General features: G+C 39.5%; 1 protein-coding gene across 3 annotated transcripts in view; it reads right to left on the bottom strand.

Annotated features, from left to right (window-relative positions):
• tspan9a (tetraspanin 9a) overlaps positions 1-18,591 on the bottom strand; it is a 250,066-nt gene that overhangs the window by 9,178 nt on the left and 222,297 nt on the right. For all 3 annotated transcript variants that reach the window (XM_054775441.1, XM_054775440.1, XM_054775439.1), the window contains 3 exons: positions 6,394-6,495; positions 5,984-6,115; positions 4,482-4,565 (listed from right to left, as the gene is read on the bottom strand). In XM_054775441.1, the coding sequence (XP_054631416.1) occupies positions 4,482-4,565; positions 5,984-6,115; positions 6,394-6,495 (318 nt within the window). The remainder of the gene's footprint in view (positions 1-4,481; positions 4,566-5,983; positions 6,116-6,393; positions 6,496-18,591) is intronic.

Below are 18,591 nucleotides of genomic sequence, written 5' to 3'. Positions count from 1 at the left end.
AAATGACAGTGTCCATTACAAAAAATGTGAATACAGGACTGTCATTTTCTTTGGTCGGTCTAGTCTAGTGCCTTAGTGCATTTACAACCAAACAACATAGAGCACTGCATTTACACTAGTCAACATATGTATTTGTTGAGTTTGTTGTTAAAGTTCAAACCACCATCTTACATGTGCGTTTGGTCAGCCCATTGTGGATGGAACACTTATTCCAAAAAGACCAGCCTCAACAAGACAGATTATAGAAACGTGAAGAAGAATATACAGTATACTAATGTTAGATATTGTTATTATCAGTTATTATCATCAATAGCTCAGTGCATTGAGCAACTTCTTATAGCGGCCTTCAGGAAACACACACTCGCACACACACACTCACATAGCACAATCAGAGTTACAAGTACACATGACTGATGGAAAACTACTGGCAGACACACAATGGATGCATTGTCCTCACTCACACACATTTAACGTTCACTTTCCCGGCACACAAGCTTTAGTTTCACTTTCTAGAGGGGCGCAACAACTGCTATATAGACTCTGTGTACTTTCTTTCTGCGCTCTCTCGTCCATCTTCCTCATTGAATAAGAGTCCAACGCTGTCACCAAATATATTGCGCTTATTTTTTAATACGATTTGACAGCCTTTTAAATGGTGTGATCAGTGACTACTTCTCTGAAGCAACATCTTGAGAAAAATTAGGGAAAACCTTTTTTCCAAACCGTTAAGCTAAATTCATCGATGTCAAACACAATATTAATGAATTTTTGCAGTCTATGGCGCAGTAAGAAGTGTCTTAGGCGTGCAGAAATTGAATAGGGCAGACCGCAAATGCATGGTCGGACTCCAGCGTCACCAAACACTTCCTCGCTTCACCGTAAAAACTGAAATCTAAGCAAAAAAAAATTACCCACATTTGAAGTAAACAATACTTGTGTTAGACTAACTTTTTCATCCTCACTAATATGTATTAAATTTGGGATATATTACCTCAAATAAGCAAAGTAATGAGCAAAAAAATGAAACAAAAACAAGAAAATTTTAGTTCAACTTCATGTCCTTTTGCTTATTTGAAGTATAGAAATTTGCCGAGAACCAAACAAAACAATAAACAGAGTTGTAATTTTTGGCAATTTACGTTGCAGAAAAAGTTATAATGTAACGAGAATAAAGTAAAAATATTATGGGAATGAAGTCATAATTATGAGAAGAAAACAAGATTTACAAGATTAAAGCTTAAATATTTGGAATTTTTTTTAAAAGGCAGAAATGTAATAAAAGCAGCTGTAATTTTATGAGGAAAAAGTCAAAATATTACAAGAAAAAAGTTGTATTCTAACAAGACACCAAGTGGCAATTTTACGAGAATAAACTCCTAATTTTATGAGGATAAATTATTATTATTTTAGCAGTGCAGAACTGAAATATGAAAGAACAAATATGCAATTTTAAAAAAAGGCATAATATGAGAAAGAAACAAAACAAAATAAATTGGAATTTTTGGAAAATTAACTTTTGGAAAAAGTTGTAATATTATGTGAATAAAGTCCTAATATTAGATCAAGAAAATGTACAAAGATTATTGAAGAAGGAAGTTGAGATATTGGGAACATTTAAAAAAACAGCAAACATGGGGAAAAAGAGCAAAGAGTCAAGTTCATGCTAATAGTATTAAATTCACCGACTGCATATCACAAAGCTGAGATGCATTTAAAAAAAAATCATATCTTATCAAAGCGGCGCTTACATCCTTTCATTTTTCAGTATGTGGCCCTCGGTGGATAAAGTCTGGACACCCTTGCCATAGATATTGTCACTTACCATAGTGAAGGAAAACGTTTTTATTGTTCTTCACCATTAAAAGTGGTTAACTTCTTTTTACACTTATGTGAGTGCGAAGGATTTTTTTGAAATGACACCTTCATAATAATGAATCCATAATAAGTGTATTGACAGTTCATTAAAAAGGTACCACAGTGTAGGGATCTTTTGCAACATGAGAGTACTTTGGAAACACAGCAGCCAATATTCCTCCTCACTCCCGGTCCGAACCTATTTCTTGGAGTTGCTTTGGAGAAAAAGAGCCTTAGGAGGTAAACATCTAGCTGCTATGTGTGCTTCACAGCTAACCTCATTATATGACTGATTTGTGCAGCTTTGGCATGAATGGTAGGTTTTGACAGTCAGTGTGAAGGGGTATGACAGACACTCCTGCAGCGCTCACTTATGAACAACATTTCAATACTGCAGAGATTTAGGAAACCACATTGGAGAGACTTAAAAGTCTTATTGTCCTACTGAATTAATGTGTGCATAAATCATTCATATCATGAAATGTTGGAGATGTATTTTATGGAAAGGGAACAACCCAGGGTAGAAGTAGTTCATCGACTGTGCTCTATTAATGGTCAGACTCGTGGCTTTGGATCGGTGATCGTGAATTAGGTTATTTTTTTAAAGCTGTGAAAAGTGTCTTACTCATAAAAGATCCAATACGCCTTCACTTTGCCTTGATATCGACTAATCTGACAGCTCCACACTGTCCCCACCTGAAGTGTCGTTTGATTCAGCCCAGAGATTGTATCAGTCTGCAAGGAGAACTGATATTTGTCAGTGCATATTGTGCGCTTGTGCGTGTTTGGAAGGGACATGCAAAGACAGTGTGGAGATAGGGGCCAAAACAATATGAATTCTAATCTTTTCACAAGCTTAGAAACAACATCATTATTGTTTCCATGTAAACAAATGTATTAAATGATCAGTGTAGACATGTGAGAGTACATTGCAACAAAAGAAACAACGGCAGACCGCTGCAGTGTGTACATTCACGCATCTAGCTGAGTTACAATGATTACATACAACATGTTGCGAGACAAGCTCCGTATTTCCCACAGTATAAATTGCATCAGTCAAAAAATGCATCATGAAGAGGAAAAAATTTACTGGTATTTATGATCAAGCTTTTTTTTTAGGAGCTTCATGGCAGCCACTCCAAACATTAGATTCAAAAGAGAAAAAGATGAAGCCGGGTGGCAGGGGCAATGTTTACACCAACAAGGAGACAAATTAAAGCTACAAAAGCTGAAATAAGTATTTATTTTAAATACATAGATACCATTACAACTTACCCGTTTAATAAATGGAGAATGTTCTCAAAGATACTTTTCATACGTGACTTGATGCCTGGACGCATCCTGGTGTGTTGAGACATATCAAACAGCCATATTTTAACACCAACATTTTTGTATTCACGAAAATCATGTGCGTATTTTGTTAGCTACAATGTCCAACCTAGACATAATAAATACCACATTTCTCCATCCATGCAACTATCGTATCATTATAGTTTTATTACTTATTACTTACAGGCACATTGTCTTCAAGGCAGAAGCGTGTGAGAACGTATTCTGTATCATTCGATTTGCGTGCCTAACCACGTCACAAGCTAAGTGCAATACATTATTGTGGCCACTAGGTGTCGCCAAACACAACCACTTTTAACTCACACACGTTAAATTATATATTATACTGTATATTGATATGTAAGTCGCACTTGACTGTAAGTCACAGGACCAGCTAAACTATTAAAAAAGTGTGACTTATACTTCGGAAAATACGTCAATTGTCAAAAATAATTTTTTTTTTTCAAGGTAAATAGTCCGTTTTTACCCGCAGAAAATACACCTTATTCACCATAAGTTGGTAAAAATGTATAAATACATGATAATACAGGTAAATGTTCAGCATACATACAGTATACCACTGTTAGAAAGCCCACAATATTCACGCGTTTGTCTTAATGCTTCACTGATAAAGTTTTTTCATCAAACATTGAGATTTCACACTTTGTGTGCACACGTCGGTCCTTGAACACACCATAGTTGTGTGCTGTGACCGGCGACAACTTGACTCGAATTCCATCTGTTCATCAACCATCGTACATTATCAGTCATTGGTGGTGAGTACTTCTAAATTTTATACTTTAAATGTGTTTAGCAAGTGAGGCATACAGTATATAGGGCTTAAAACTGAACTATGTGGTGAGTGAATAATGGTAATAGAAAAAAGAAGGGGCGGGTTCGGGAGCTTGAAAAAGAGTTTCCACTTTGAACAGTTAAATTGGACAAACTTGTTTAATTGACAAGACAGGTCCGCTGATGAGATTTGGTTGTTGTAACATCACCTATAACATTTTTCCTTCTATATTTTCTTTGTATACCTTCTGATGACACCCTACTTTCTTCCTGGAGCAACACCATGATGCTTTGAGTCTCGCAGACAGGGTCAGTGTGAAAAACACAGTGTCAACAACATTTTCAGTGCGTGGGAGGCCAGAACGCCCACTGAGGACAGACCTTATAACTTTCCCAGCAGAAGATGGAGGCGCATTGGATGTGAGTGCCAATTGATGCAGACGTGCTGCGACATGAGCAGACAGAGACGAACTGCAGCAAAACAAACATTTGCAAAAGCCTCCTACCTGCACCACCAAGACGACCATGCCTATGGTTCCCAGCAGGTGCTTGTTGTCATCAAGCCATTCTTCCACTTTCTCAAAGCAGCCCTATAAAGCAGGGGAACACATAGAAAAATCTCAACCAGGCAGCTCACCTCTTCACCTGAAAGCATTGCTTGTGTGAATTATACAATGGAGGAAAGAGCATAGACCTCGTAGGTGAGGTGTAAAAGAAGTGCATTACTTATGAATGGCAAATTTTATATCCAGACGTATGGGTCATACAGACAGCCTTGTGCATTAAACATGCAACATTCCAGAGATTTAAATTGTATGTCCACCGTCGGTTCAGTCAGAGGTCACATACTGGTAATGAGTTGGGGTCATGTTGGTTTCAGCTGCAAAGTGGTGCCCCTTGCGGAGACAGCATGTACGACTTCACTATGTGGTGTGTGGCCATTTTCTCTGGGCAGGATTACAGGATTTTAGTGTGGCGCTTTCCCAGTGGGCCAGCTCAATGTCTGCTTTTCTCAATTTGGCAATTATTTAATCCCCTTCTTTGGACTGAACAAACCCCATAACAGAGCAGATTAGCCTTGTAATGCGAGGAAATTGGTAAACATAGTGCATTCAGCAAGGCTTTGCTATGTAAAAAAAAGTGGCTGTTTTTGCAGACACAATGGAAAAATCGGAATGAAGGCTCAGTTAACTATTTCCTCTAATTACACACTGTGGGTTGTTAAAGAAATGGATAAACAGATGGACTTTGAGCTTGGATTGGAGTTGTATTTGTGTGGGTCACGGATCTACAGTGGACACATTATCCATACTGTTATTATTGGAATTTTTGGCACTAAAAATTAGGTGCTAAAAATGTATATATGTTTTCAAAGTGTGGGGTCAGCCTCGCCTAGGAGGCTCTAGAAGTCAAAAGTGGCACACCAGCTTGAGAAATATAAAGAAAAAAACAGGGGCATTACATTTTTTTCCAGCAAGAGCCACATACTGCAAAACGGAAGGATGCAAGGACCACTTTCATGTTATGTAAAACAACACGTTGACATGGTAAGAAGTTATACTGTATGCATTTCCAGAAAAAAATGCATCTCAGCTTTGGTATATAGGTGAAAAAGCGTATTAGTATGATTTGTCTCTTTACTGTTTTTTTCTCCCATTTTTGCTGTATTTAATTTTTTTTATTTTCAAAATATTTCAGCTTCCTTTTTAAATAATCTTCGTAAATTTTCTTTTTATAATATTATGACTTTATTCTCATAATATTTTGACTAGCAGAGAGAAGTAGCAGAGAAGTCTGCGCTTAGGCTGCTGCCCTTGTGACCCGACCTTTAGTACCTATGGTTAGACAGTAAATGGTGTATTGAGCCCTCAACCTTATATTTTCTGAACGGAGGCTCACTCTGCCCGATCTACCCCTGATTTATATGTTATACAGTATGTGCATGTTCATCTACAAAGCAGTGAATGTAAATATGCAATCTGGCTGAAATACATTCGTGTCCACTTACCCGGTTCCAGAACATGTTGGTGGAGTTCCGCCCACAGTTCTGGTAATGCTCCTGGCAGCAGCGGTCAGGAACGACCTTCTCTTTCAGGGCCTCGTGCCAATCGGTGTAGGCTATAACGCCACAGCACTTCCACTGTGTATCCCACACAAACACAATGCAGTCAGTGAGCCAGACGAGTCCATCAGATACCTAAAGCCAACTTTAAAGTGACTTCATTCACATTGTGGATCGCTATAGTAATGGGAGGTACTCAGACAGGCAGCTGTGAAACACAATGTTGCATTAATGCTAAGACAAGAAGCAAGGCAATACATTATCTGCAACACACCACTAACAGCTGTGAGTGGAAATCAGTGCTAATGTACGTATCTCATATTTGATGTGACTGCATACTTCTAAAATCTGCCTACCTCTGCCTGGATGATGTTCCAGGCATTTCTCAGGCCAATGTTATTTTCAGAATTGTAGAGAGCCAGCCCATCTTTCAAATCTTGCTTAGCATTCTCACTCACCTGTGGATGGAAGATACAACATCAGGCACGTTTACAAACACCTTAGAATAGAACATTGTCTCAGACAACAGTGTGTCATCCCTGTGGAGCGATCACCAAACAGTGGTGAGGAAAATCGCTAGAAAATTGAAACCAACAGAGAGCTGTCAAAAAACATGAACCGTTTTGAGCTTTGCTCTCAATCAGCAAGGTTCTTGCTTTGACAGCATTGTCAACAATGTCACGTTGACAACATCTAATAATTTGACCTACAGACTGTGCTGTCATCACTCCAAGTTGGGAAAATTATTCAAAGGCGCCATGAGCTTGATGGTTGCTGGTTCGATCCTTACTTTCCCCATGACTATATCGAGTTACCCTTGGCCAAGATACTGAACCACCAGCTGCTCCTGATGCTATGTCACCAGTAGGTGAGTGAGGTAAAATTGTCAAAGCCCTGCATGTCCCTGACAGCCTGCCGTGTGCACGGCTTTTTGAATTAGTGTTGGCAAAAGCCACCATAAGCCAAAGAAAACACAAAACATATTAATATGAGCTCATCCTCTGACACTTGACATCTCGTATAATAGGAGACATCATGTACAATGGCAGTTCAAACTGCCAAGTTCTTGCGACTTTAGAGGGAACATTTTCCCAAAAAATATTGGTTACATTCCAAAACCCTGTTCTGTTTTTGGAAGTTTGAAAATGTTTCCTTTGGAATTTGTGTCTTTGGTTACATAGTGTTTTCAAATACAGTGGTACCTTGACTTACGAGTTTCATTCATTCAGTTCTGTAGCTTGTCAGTAAAATTAGCAAGTCCGTGTTTTGGAAGTCTCAAGTAAGTCTCAAGTCTTTGAGGTCCAGCTCACAGTTCCTTTTAACCATTCCCAGATCTAATCTTACATCTCGGGGTGATAGGGCCTTCTCTGTTGTTGGTCCGAGACTTTGAAATGGCCTAGCCCTAAACATTAGATCTGCACAATCACTGGAGCATTTTACATCTTTATTGAAATCTCAATTTTATGGACTGGTTTTGTTTTTCATTAATTTGGTCCATTGTTTTGACCTTTCGGTTGTACGATCTATTATTAGGTGTGTTGTGTAGTTTTTGTGTTTTGTTGGGTGCTGTACAGCACTTTGGGAAGTTAACTCTTGGAAATGTGCTATATTAATAAATCTGACCTCTGACCTTTAATCTCAAGTCTCGAGTCAAGTCTCAAATAATGATGCACAAGTCCAAGTCAGGTCAAAAATTTGACTGGATGTTAATAGATGCATTCAATGAGGCAGATTCAAAGGGAAAATATGTTTTCTGGAAATGATAATTACGATCGCATTAGCTGAATACTTTGAATGGGGACACATTTTACTCAGCACATTCACTGAAAATCGGAAGTTTTTTCAGGTCATCAGACTAAAGTCTGAGTCGAGTCCGGAGTCATTGATGTCAAAGTCCAAGTCGATTTGCGAGTCTTTGATGATTCTGCCAAGTCGGGTCCACAGTCATCAAAACTGTGACTCAAATTTGTGTGACTCAAGTTCAAGTCGTGTGACTCGCGTGCACACCTCTACATACTCGTCTGTCAAAACATAATTTTAAATATGAAAAAAGTACTTTCTACATAATGAATATTGCGTGAAAACAATACAAGAGAATGTAGTAAATTGGCTCGTTATGTTAGTGTCACACTTTTCTTGGTCCGGGGACTTCAACAGCATGGAAGTGTGACAAAGCGGATCTTGCTACATAGAGGCTTTGTTCTGTACTTTCTGTACTCTTCACCTTCCTTCTCTAAACGACGAACTTCCATCTCAAGATCCAGCCCACCCGCATTAGCGCCATGCTGGTTTGCTCAAACTTCTGCCTTTGTCCCGGCAAATAGTTGTCTTTGGCCAAGGCTGCCGGTAAATAGCAGCTTGTAAACCAAATTTTAGCTCGCAATTGATACATTAAATGTATAGCAATTATAAGGCATCTTGGAGTAAACTTCCAGTTCATTTGAGTATTGACTCATTGCCTGGTTGTTGGTAATCAAAATATGGGCACCCTATGCCAGTGGATAAGAAGTTCAATAATAAAATCGCTCATCCATCTATCTGCCGTCCTTCTTGTCAAAATAGAGCTTGACTTAAGATGCAACATCTTACCCCACAAGCTGCTTCAACATGCCCTCAAGCAAAGTGTGTAGAACTGTTTCCTTGCGACTGAACTCCAACAATGTGCTCAGGGTTGTGCGATGTCAGTGGCAGATTAATATCTTATTGGATGTGTTAATGAGAAACAAAAATCAGTGGCTTAGTTCTCCTGCAGTTCGCTTTGCCCATGGGGGATTTGACTAACAGCTGCGACAGATTGAAGGGCGCTTCAGATATGTGGTAATTATTACTGGGGAAATAGGCACATAGTGCCCAAACCACACTGCACAGCTTCACAGGCACGATTAGTCACACCGCAACAACAAGGATATTTACAATTTAAGACTTAATGCCTCAGCTCACCACTTTAAGACCACTAATGAATCCCCAGTGTCGTGTCAATGTCAGATGCAAAAACATGTATTCTGTCTTGCTGAGATAAATCTAGACACCAAAATGAATGAATGACTAAAGAAAAAAAATACGAGGTGACAGATATCTCCTCTGCTGTAACCTACTGCTTCAGAATTTGTTTGTGCCACTCAATTGCTTTTTTTGGACTGGAAGTGCCAAAGACATGGCCTGCGGCTAAAGAAAGAAGTCCAGTGAAGATGCTTGTTAATAATAATATCCAATCCCCCCCCCCCAAAAAAAAAACACTGTGTGATCATTTTAATGTATTGTGTAGTAACATTTTGTCTCTTGAGCTAGGACGACCCGCAGCCTCCACTCCAGTCGTCCCTCGCTACTTTGCGGATTGAACATTGTGCCCTTAATTAATAAATAAATGATTGCTGTTTCGTGGCTGACTATGGCCAATTACCAGTCAAAACATATGCATATTAAGCTACCCTCTGCACCTCGGACTTCACACACAACTCCACACAGTGTCACATCCAGAAGTTCTCCGATGACACAGCCATCGTTGGTTGTGTTTCAGAGGGGAATGATCTGGAATACAGGACGGTCATCAGGGACTTTGTCAGCTGGAGTGAGCTTAACCAGCTACAACTCAACACCAGCAAGACAAAGGAGATGATCATTAACTTCCAGAGGAAAACATCCCATTTCACACCAGTGAACATCCAGGGAGCGGACATAGAATTGGTAGACAGCTACAAATTCCTGGGTGTTCACCTTAACAACAAGCTGGACTGGTCCGTCAACACCCACGCCCTCTACAAGAAGGGCCAGAGTCGCCTCCACCTGCTGAGGAGACTGAGGTCCTTTGGTGTGTGCAGGACTCTCTTACGGACCTTTTATGACTCTGTGGTGGCCTCAGCCATCTTCTATGCTGTGGGCTGCTGGAGAGGGGGCAGCACGGACAGGGACAGGAGCAGGATCAATAGACTGATCAGGAGAGCGAGCTCTGTCCTGGACGGTCCTCTGGACTCCGTGGAGGAAGTGGGGGAGAGAAGGATGTTGGCTAAGCTGACATCCATCATGGACAACACCTCTCACCCGCTACATGACACTGTGGGTTCCCTTAGCAGCTCCTTCAGCAGCAGACTGTTACACCCACGGTGTAAGAAGGAGAGGTTCCGCAGGTCCTTCATACCGACCGCTGTCAGGCTCTACAACACCTGCACCACCTGAATGTTGTTTTTCACTATGTATTCTTTACACTGTACTCTTTACTTGCGTATCTTGCTTGCTGCTGTAACAAGTGAATTTCCTCGCTGTGGGATAAATAAAGTACAAATACAATACAATATAATTTTACGTATTCTTGGCCTAAATTAAGCATTTTCAGGCACAAAAAGAGCTAAATGAAATAAGATCAAATTTAAGGCATTCGAAGACATTGATGAAATGCAGGAGTCTACACTGGTAACTAGGGCTACGTTCACACAGCAAGGTATGACGCCCAATTCAGATTTTTTGCTAAAATCCTATCTTTTATGCGGTCGTTCACATTACCGAAAAAATGTTACTTGTAAATGTGAATCCGATGTGTCCAGGAGGTGACGCGCATGCGCAAAACATGATGTCACACACATTCCCGTGTGTTTACTGACGTAAAAATTGTCGCAGTTTGCGCTCTCCTTAGCACGTTTGAGGCAATTTCAAAGACTTTGTGCAATGGGAGCCAACATTTTCTCAACCAAATTTTTCCACGTTGTTCTTTGCTTTCACCTTAACAAATCGCATTTTTTGATAATGTGAACGACCACCTAAAAAATATTTTAAGATTTTAACAAAAAATCTGAATTGGGCATCATACCCTGCAGTGTTAACGTAGCCAAGAAGAGCTTTTGCCGTCATGAGTACTTTTATTGAAGTCTTGCATGGCAAAACATGCCTTTTGATTGATTGGATATATGCGACCTGACCGTTCAGACTCCAGTAGATTGGATACGTATCGGACTTACAGTGTGTATACAGTACACGAACAAGGCCTAAGCCTAAAAAAAAATCGAAATTGTACAGTTACACACTTACATGAAAAAATCACATACAGATCACATATGAGCAAAAAAATCGGAAATGACCTGCAGTGTGAACGTAGCCCAGGTGTCATTAGTAACGCAAGCGTCAAAGCTGATTGCCGGAACATCAGACTTTTGTTGCAGAATTGAATTATCTCACAACAACCACCATAATAACAATATAATCATAATCATAATCAACCAGCTAAAACTCAACTCTGAACCCCTGACGCACTTCCTGTCCACACGTCTGGAACACATTTACTGCAACACACATGAGCATGAGTCTTATTTATGTCTTATTTACTCTTATTATGTCTACTATATCGGGTAATATGAGTGTAAAGGTTACTATAACGGTATTATTTCATGTCTAGAGGGCTCTAATACTGTTTAAAACCACATTTAGAAGGTCGTAAACTGGTTTTCTATTCTGTAACCACAAAAATATTCCATTTATAAAGGAGGAATCCTACTTCGAAAAGTTCGGAATTTAACTTATCGAGGGCGGGTCTGGAACAAATTAACCGCTACGAGGGATTACTGTATATGCTAATTAGATTATATGGGGTTGCCGTTGCAATAGCAGAGAGGCTAAAACTTAAATTCAAACTGATTTGTTTTGAGTGATTTTTCTCAGTAAGCATTTAACATAGACACACACACATCCCATTTGAGCATCTTCTAAAACGTTTGAAATAAGGTTAGTATAATTTCCAGTCACATTCGTCAGTGTGGCTCGGTAACTTTGCTGATGCAGAGGAGCGTATGTGCAGACGCCTACTCCAGCTGCAGGCACCAACATCCTCCGCATCTGTCCTTGTACGAGAAAATGAGATGAGCTTTATCATCAGTCTTTGCCTCTTACTTTGTTTCTGTCTTCTGCTTTCAATCTCGGCTTTATGCGCTACTGCTTGCTCATTACCGACTTCTCGAAGAAAACAGAGTCGCTGGAGAACACCCTCCTACTACCACGCGAACCCGACATACACACACACATGCTACAATAAAACCATCTTGTTGGTCTCCAATGACTGTCTGCACATCTTTCATTTCAAGCGTGGAAGTCTTTGTTAGAGCCTGACATGAAACTTAACGATCCAGACTTAAGGCTAATGAGAGGTAGACAAATGACTGCAGAGCAAACATGAATTTGGTCATGCAACTCTGACCTATTTTTCTACTTTCAAGGGAAACAAACACAATTACACTGCATTAGCCTATATTCCTCTGATGAAAATAACACAACTTTTTGACCAAAGCCCTCATTTTTGGACAGAACACTGTGTGATTCCAAGTGTGTCAGTGGCATTGTGATACGTGATTTCAGCTACTTCAAGCTATTTGGATTGGATATGATCAAAAACAGACTTTTTGCTTTGACAACAAGTTTTAGCAGTTGGACATTTGAGCTCGTGGTACAGTAGTTTAAAAGGAACTGCGTGTGCAAGTGCGAGAGTAGCTTGGACAACAGTGGTGCCTTGCTTGATGTGGTCTGTTTTGCGCTATGGGTTGTCAAGATGGATGCATAAAGAACCCCATGTTTTAAATAATGGTTAAATGGTTTAATTCATCCGGAACATGCATATGGGTCAAACTGGAGCACATCACATAGGACAATTCACAATTTTGCATGTCCAAAAAGGAGTAGGAAGAAGCAAAGCTTAGATGATGAATAAAATGAAGCAAAAATCTGCAGATCAATGGGAGAATTAGGGGTAGACTAGTCATCACATCACATGATCAGTATGGGGATAAGAACACTTTGAGACACTCAGCCACAATATGATATGCTGCTAAATGAAAATATGATAACACAGCAAGTTGGTTCTTGTTTTCTTTTTACATATCTCCTCACTGAGAAACAATATCAGCACAGCATGAATATACTTGTGACAAAATTTTAAGACCTGTGGAAAAATGGCAAGAATTTACATTTTGCATTGTTGGCTCTTAAGGAGGTCCTAAGGAGAGCTTCAAAGTGCAAAAAGAAGAAATGGGAGTAAGACAAACATTTTTGAGTAAACAATTTATTGCAAACAAACAAAGTGAAATAGGCTGTTCATCAGCTGATGAAAAGTTTAAGACCACAGCCTTTAAAAGCCAAAATCTTGGCAAAAATGTGAATTGAATGTCATTTTCTGTCATGTGCTCCTGATGGCAAAGGCAAAAAAGCTTTCTCTATTTGAACACGGAGGGATTGTTGAGCTGCATAAGCAAGGCCTCTCCCAGTGCGCCATTGCTGAAAATCCTTGGCCCAAATGAAGGTTGTTACTGGTGCCGAGTGCAGTCCAATAACCATCAGACGGCATCTGCGAGAGAAGGGTTTTAAGAACGTCTTCACAGGCCTCGTCTCCGCCTCCGCCAGTTTGGATTTTCCACAAGAGCAACAAACATGGGACATTCCAAGGTGGAAGAAAGTTTTATTCTCTAATGAGAAAAAATGTAACTTGACGGTCCTGATGGCTTCCAACATTACTGGCATGACGAGGCGATCCGACCTGAGATATTTTCCACACGGCACAGTGGAGGGGGCGCCATCATGATCTGGGCTGCTTTTTCCTTCAGTGTAACAATGGAGCTTCAGGTTGTGCAGGGGTGTCAAACGGCAGATGGCTATGTGGAGTACTAGGAACCTCCTTAAGATCCAACAATGCTTAATGTTAATTCTTGCAATTTTTCAGGTGGGCTTAAACTTTTGACCATGAGTGCAGAAAACAACTTTCTCACGCCGTATTCCTCCGCACTGTCGCCTGCGCGTTCATGCGTATGCCATGAAGATGCTCGCATCTACTTCCGCGATGGAGCGCCGCGGCCATCTTGTTTACGTACGTGTTCCACAGCGGAAGAAGATGCGAGTGTCTTTGTCACATACACATGAACGCACAGGCGACAGCGTGCAGGGATACAGAGGTAGAAAAATACAACGCCAAGCGTTTTGTGAGGTTTGATTTTTTTGAGAAGGCATTTTTGTGCAATGCAAAGGTATTCATCTTTTGAACGCATATTGTTTTGAGAAGCCAAACTCTTTACTTAATTTTCCCCGGCAACTAAGCGGAACTATGTTCTTCATCACGGAAATCTGACCAGAACTGGACTTAGGAGACCAAGTGGGGGGGTAAGTCTCTGTTAATGGACTCCAATGCTGATGGGGATGTCATACAACTTCATGTAAAAAATCTACTATCCCGATAGCAGATTATTAGACTATCCCTTTAAAGATGAACCCAAGAAAGTAAAGTGCAACTTGTGTCAGCAGCTTCTTACATATCACAACAACAACCACAATGGGATATCATTTAAAATGGGTAAGGCTGTTACGCCAACTTCATTTTATATCTCAACTGCGGATTTTAATCCAATAAATTAGTCACTCAATAAATAAAGGTTCTGTTATTTCACATCTACCAAATGTATTATTTTTTGCATTGGAAACAGTTACAAATGAGATCTGTTGATTTGCAAAAATCCCCATTAGCTGTGCTCTTAAAAAATATATGAATAAAAAAATGTTCTCATCATGTGTAAAAGCTAACACATCACATTTGATAATTAAAATCTTTAGTCCAATACAGCCGTAATTACAACAGGCACTTTTATGGTAAACGTCAAAAATCGGAGGAGAACATCTACGTCAAGCTAGCAGGAGGGATTGGAGTGGGAAGAGCAAGCCGTGTGTCAAAAATGGACATTTATATGAACGTCTCGATTACTCACGTTTTTTTCCCCATTCAACTTTAAACTTGGACTCTCGTCAGGTTTTTAGTTTTGACTTTTTTTGGCCAGTGTATTTTGAACTTGACTGTATATTTTCTTCATGGAATGTGGGTTTGTTGCTCATTCTTTCAGTGTGGATCCCAGGTTGGGAATGTTTGATGTTTGGTGCATGATCTGAGGGATGTCTCGACAGTATGTGGATTTATTTTTAATTCTGTTCCAAGTAATTCATTATTCATGAGCAAAGACTCCCTACCGTCAGTATGAGAGCCTCACATTGTAAACACCTGGGGGAGCAGGTACACTGGGACCAGCAGCAAGCTGACACAGATCCTTACTGCTTACTCATTAGCATGCTGAGGGGCTAACTTACTAATTATTTAAAAGATGCACACACAATTCAAGTGGGAAAGATTCATGCAAAGCTGTATTTGTTGTGTGTGAGTTTGTTTCTGCTGTCATTTATTTGTTCAGAGAATTGTGTCTACTCTTCCATTAGGAAGAAATGTAAAATTTAGCAATATGCAAGAGGTGGGAATATATGAAGTTCCAACTTTTCATTAATTATCCTCGTTTAGTATTACTACTGCATCCAAACTCATATTTACATACACACACATATACTGTATATGTATACACGCACATGTAGTACCTATATCATTGGTAATATTACCTTTTCCCCTACTTAAGAACGATTCGACATAAGAACGGTCGTCTGGAACCAATTGTGTTCGTTAGTTGGGGACTTAGTGTATTGCATATTTACAGTAGGCGGTGTAATGTACAAATGGTGACTTGTGAGAATATTTCAAGTCTCTGTAGTTCAAATGCACACTAAAATCCCCTTACAATGCTATGTGGGTTAACACCTGACCAACTTTGGAAAAAAAGTACTACCACACAACCACACACTGAAAGTGGTTGCACTTTTCATGTCAAACTGGTTCCACTCACTGTCTGTTGTAGACACTGTCTGGAAAAACTGTAGATAACTGCTCCAAAAGTGTAATAAATGATGTAGAGAGAAGGAGAATCAGAGCCAGAGCTCGCTGATAGCACATCATTAAACAGTATATCGAATTCCCTTGTATGCTCTGGATTGCCCAAGGTCAGAACGTTCAAATGTACGAGAGAAAGACCTCTGCTACTGCTCAATGTTTGGTCTGGAATAACAAAGTGTGGTCATGAATTGAACATGCTTGATGTGCCTGCCTGTTTGTTGGGCGGCTGATGCAATACATCAGTCACCGTGCGTGGTAGCAGAAAGTTTTTATTTGTTAACTCATCCAAAGTAATCTCCCATAGCTCGGAAAACTTTGAGTCTCTTGCTAAATGTCTGGAACACACATTTATCACTTTTTTTTTGTTTTTTTACTGTATGTTGTTTCTTACTTCCAGTACTTCCAGTTTAAACTTTATACCATAACAGTCAGAGGTATTGTTTTAATCGTGATTCATTGGGTTTTGTTTGTTAGTGAGCAGGACTACGCAAAACCTACAAAGCCAATTTTCACTGAACTTTGAGAAACTTACAGCAAGGAAAGACCCGTTAAATGTTGGTGCAAAGCTTTTTACACGGTTCCTACGGATTTGATGTTTCAAGATTCCTTACTTTTTCCTGATTCAGTACATAGATGTGTATCATCAGAGCTGCAACAATTCAATGGTTTATCGACTATCCAATCAATCAACAACTATTTTGGTATTCGATTATTATTATTATTTTTTGAAAATGTAAATATCCTCTGATGTAGGCCTGTTAAATGTGAATATTTTTTTTCATTTCCTCAGTCATCCATTAAAGCAGACCTATTATCTTTGTGTTTTATTGTGCAAAACAAGATATTCACTTTGACTTTGGAAAACAGTGATCGACGTTTTTGTCCCTTTTCTGATATGCTGCAGACCAAAGCACAAACAGTTTGTGTTTGGTTCATATTGATTTGGTCCGTCTAGGACCTAAGGAGGGAGCAAAAGAGCTGGCCATTCAACTTGTCAATTTTGCCAAATGTTTTCCATTGTGTGCTCTCACACAAACATCTTAGCTGCCCTAGCAAGTGACTTAGAATAACAGATCGATACTTTTCTTTTTTTTATTAGTTATTCATAATTTTATCTTTTAGAAAACAGAAGAGTGGTAACCATCTTGGAAACATGAATATTTTTACATACTTTCCCAGAAGTCGAAATTGATCAAATCCAATTCCATACTTTTCCATTCATGCGTAGGACCCCCGTCGTAAAAAAGCAGGTAGAGGAATTCAATGTCATTTTTCACAGTTTGATTCAGAGAGGAAATCACACATTGTTTTTACTTTTGTTGGAATGCCTATCCCCCAGTCAAAATGTTACTGTCCCATCAATTGTACATCATCTTCTGTGAAAGGACAAACAAACCTGGCACTTGTGACTGTTTACATGTACAGGCCCCTCTCGCCTTCACCAGCCTCATTTCTATTCACATCTTTAATATCTCGCTTCCCTCTCTCCTGGGTCCAACTGCTTTCCCTCCCTACCTTCCCCCATCCTGCAATGTTTTTTTTTTCCGCCCTACATCCTGCTGCACATGCTCTGCTGCTCTCCCTGTCTTCTTGCCAGGTTGGGCTTCCGCATTGTGAGCTAATAAACCTTTACCGCTGTTTGGCTTGGCATGTTGGGTTGACAGAGAAACAATGAGGTCACAGCGTTAAAGACGGATGGCAATAATCTGGTTTGTGGCCCGGCCATCTGCTGGAGTCAGCTGGTTGCTAACTGCAGGACATGACTTTATTATAGTACAGCTTCTGTATGACATTTGCTGCTGAACAGAGCTGTGCAAGGGAAATGACATACGGCAAAGTCAGTACAGTTTTTGTACGGTTTCTTTAAAAGTTGGATAATTGGTGAGGTTGCATTGTAATATGTAATTTGGCGGCCCACTTCCCCATTAAAAATATCCCTGAAAAGGATACAAAACATTCCATCTGTTGGGGTACGAACTACCGAGGCTGAAGCTTCACAAACTGCAGTTTTTTGATTGGTTGTCAGAGAATCGCCACTTTTTACAACAATGAGGATCAAATGCAAAGTACACATGTGGCCAAATTATTCCACTTGAATAAAACATAAGTTAACTATGTATTGATATCAAAAAATCCTATCAATGACACATACAGCTCTGGAAAAATCGAAAAGACCGCGGCAAAATGATAATTTTCTCTGATTTTCCTGAGCATTTCAAAAGCAATGAACATTTGTTTTATTCTATAAATTACTCGCAAACATTGCACCCAAATTCCAAATAAAAATTTTGAGCATTAATTTGCAGAAAATGAAAATTGGTCAAAACACAACAAAAAAGATTATGCATTTTTTTATTTGCATTTTCATTTTTTAACAGCCCAGTCCTAATGTTATAACTTAAAGAGTTCAGAAATCAATATTTTCTATAGCCCAGATTCATTTTTACTCACAGCTGTCATGCTCGCCACCAGTCAAAATTTGAGGTGGTTTTGTAGCTTTTTTGCGAGCTGAATTTGGGTGAGTGCAAGGTTTTATTTTCCACTATTTTTTGTAAACATTGTACACTTGCCGGAATTTCCAGACTGGTTTGTAAGTTGCACCCGCTAAATTTAAAGAAAAGAAAAGATTTGTACATATACTGTATAGGCCATGCCTGTCTATAAGCCGCAGATGTCCATGTCGGAACATGGCATATTTAGCATAGATATATTTTGTTAACCTTCTAATTAAATAAATGTTTTTTTTCCAAACAGTGCCAAACAGTGCATGTAATAGGCTAGTTCAACAGTAGCTTACCAGAAAAGTCATCGCAGTCCTCGTCCTCCGCCT

Source organism: Dunckerocampus dactyliophorus, chromosome 5 (assembly GCF_027744805.1).
Source record: "Dunckerocampus dactyliophorus isolate RoL2022-P2 chromosome 5, RoL_Ddac_1.1, whole genome shotgun sequence".
NCBI lineage: Eukaryota > Metazoa > Chordata > Actinopteri > Syngnathiformes > Syngnathidae > Dunckerocampus > Dunckerocampus dactyliophorus.
This window is presented reverse-complemented; position numbering and strand designations above follow the sequence as displayed.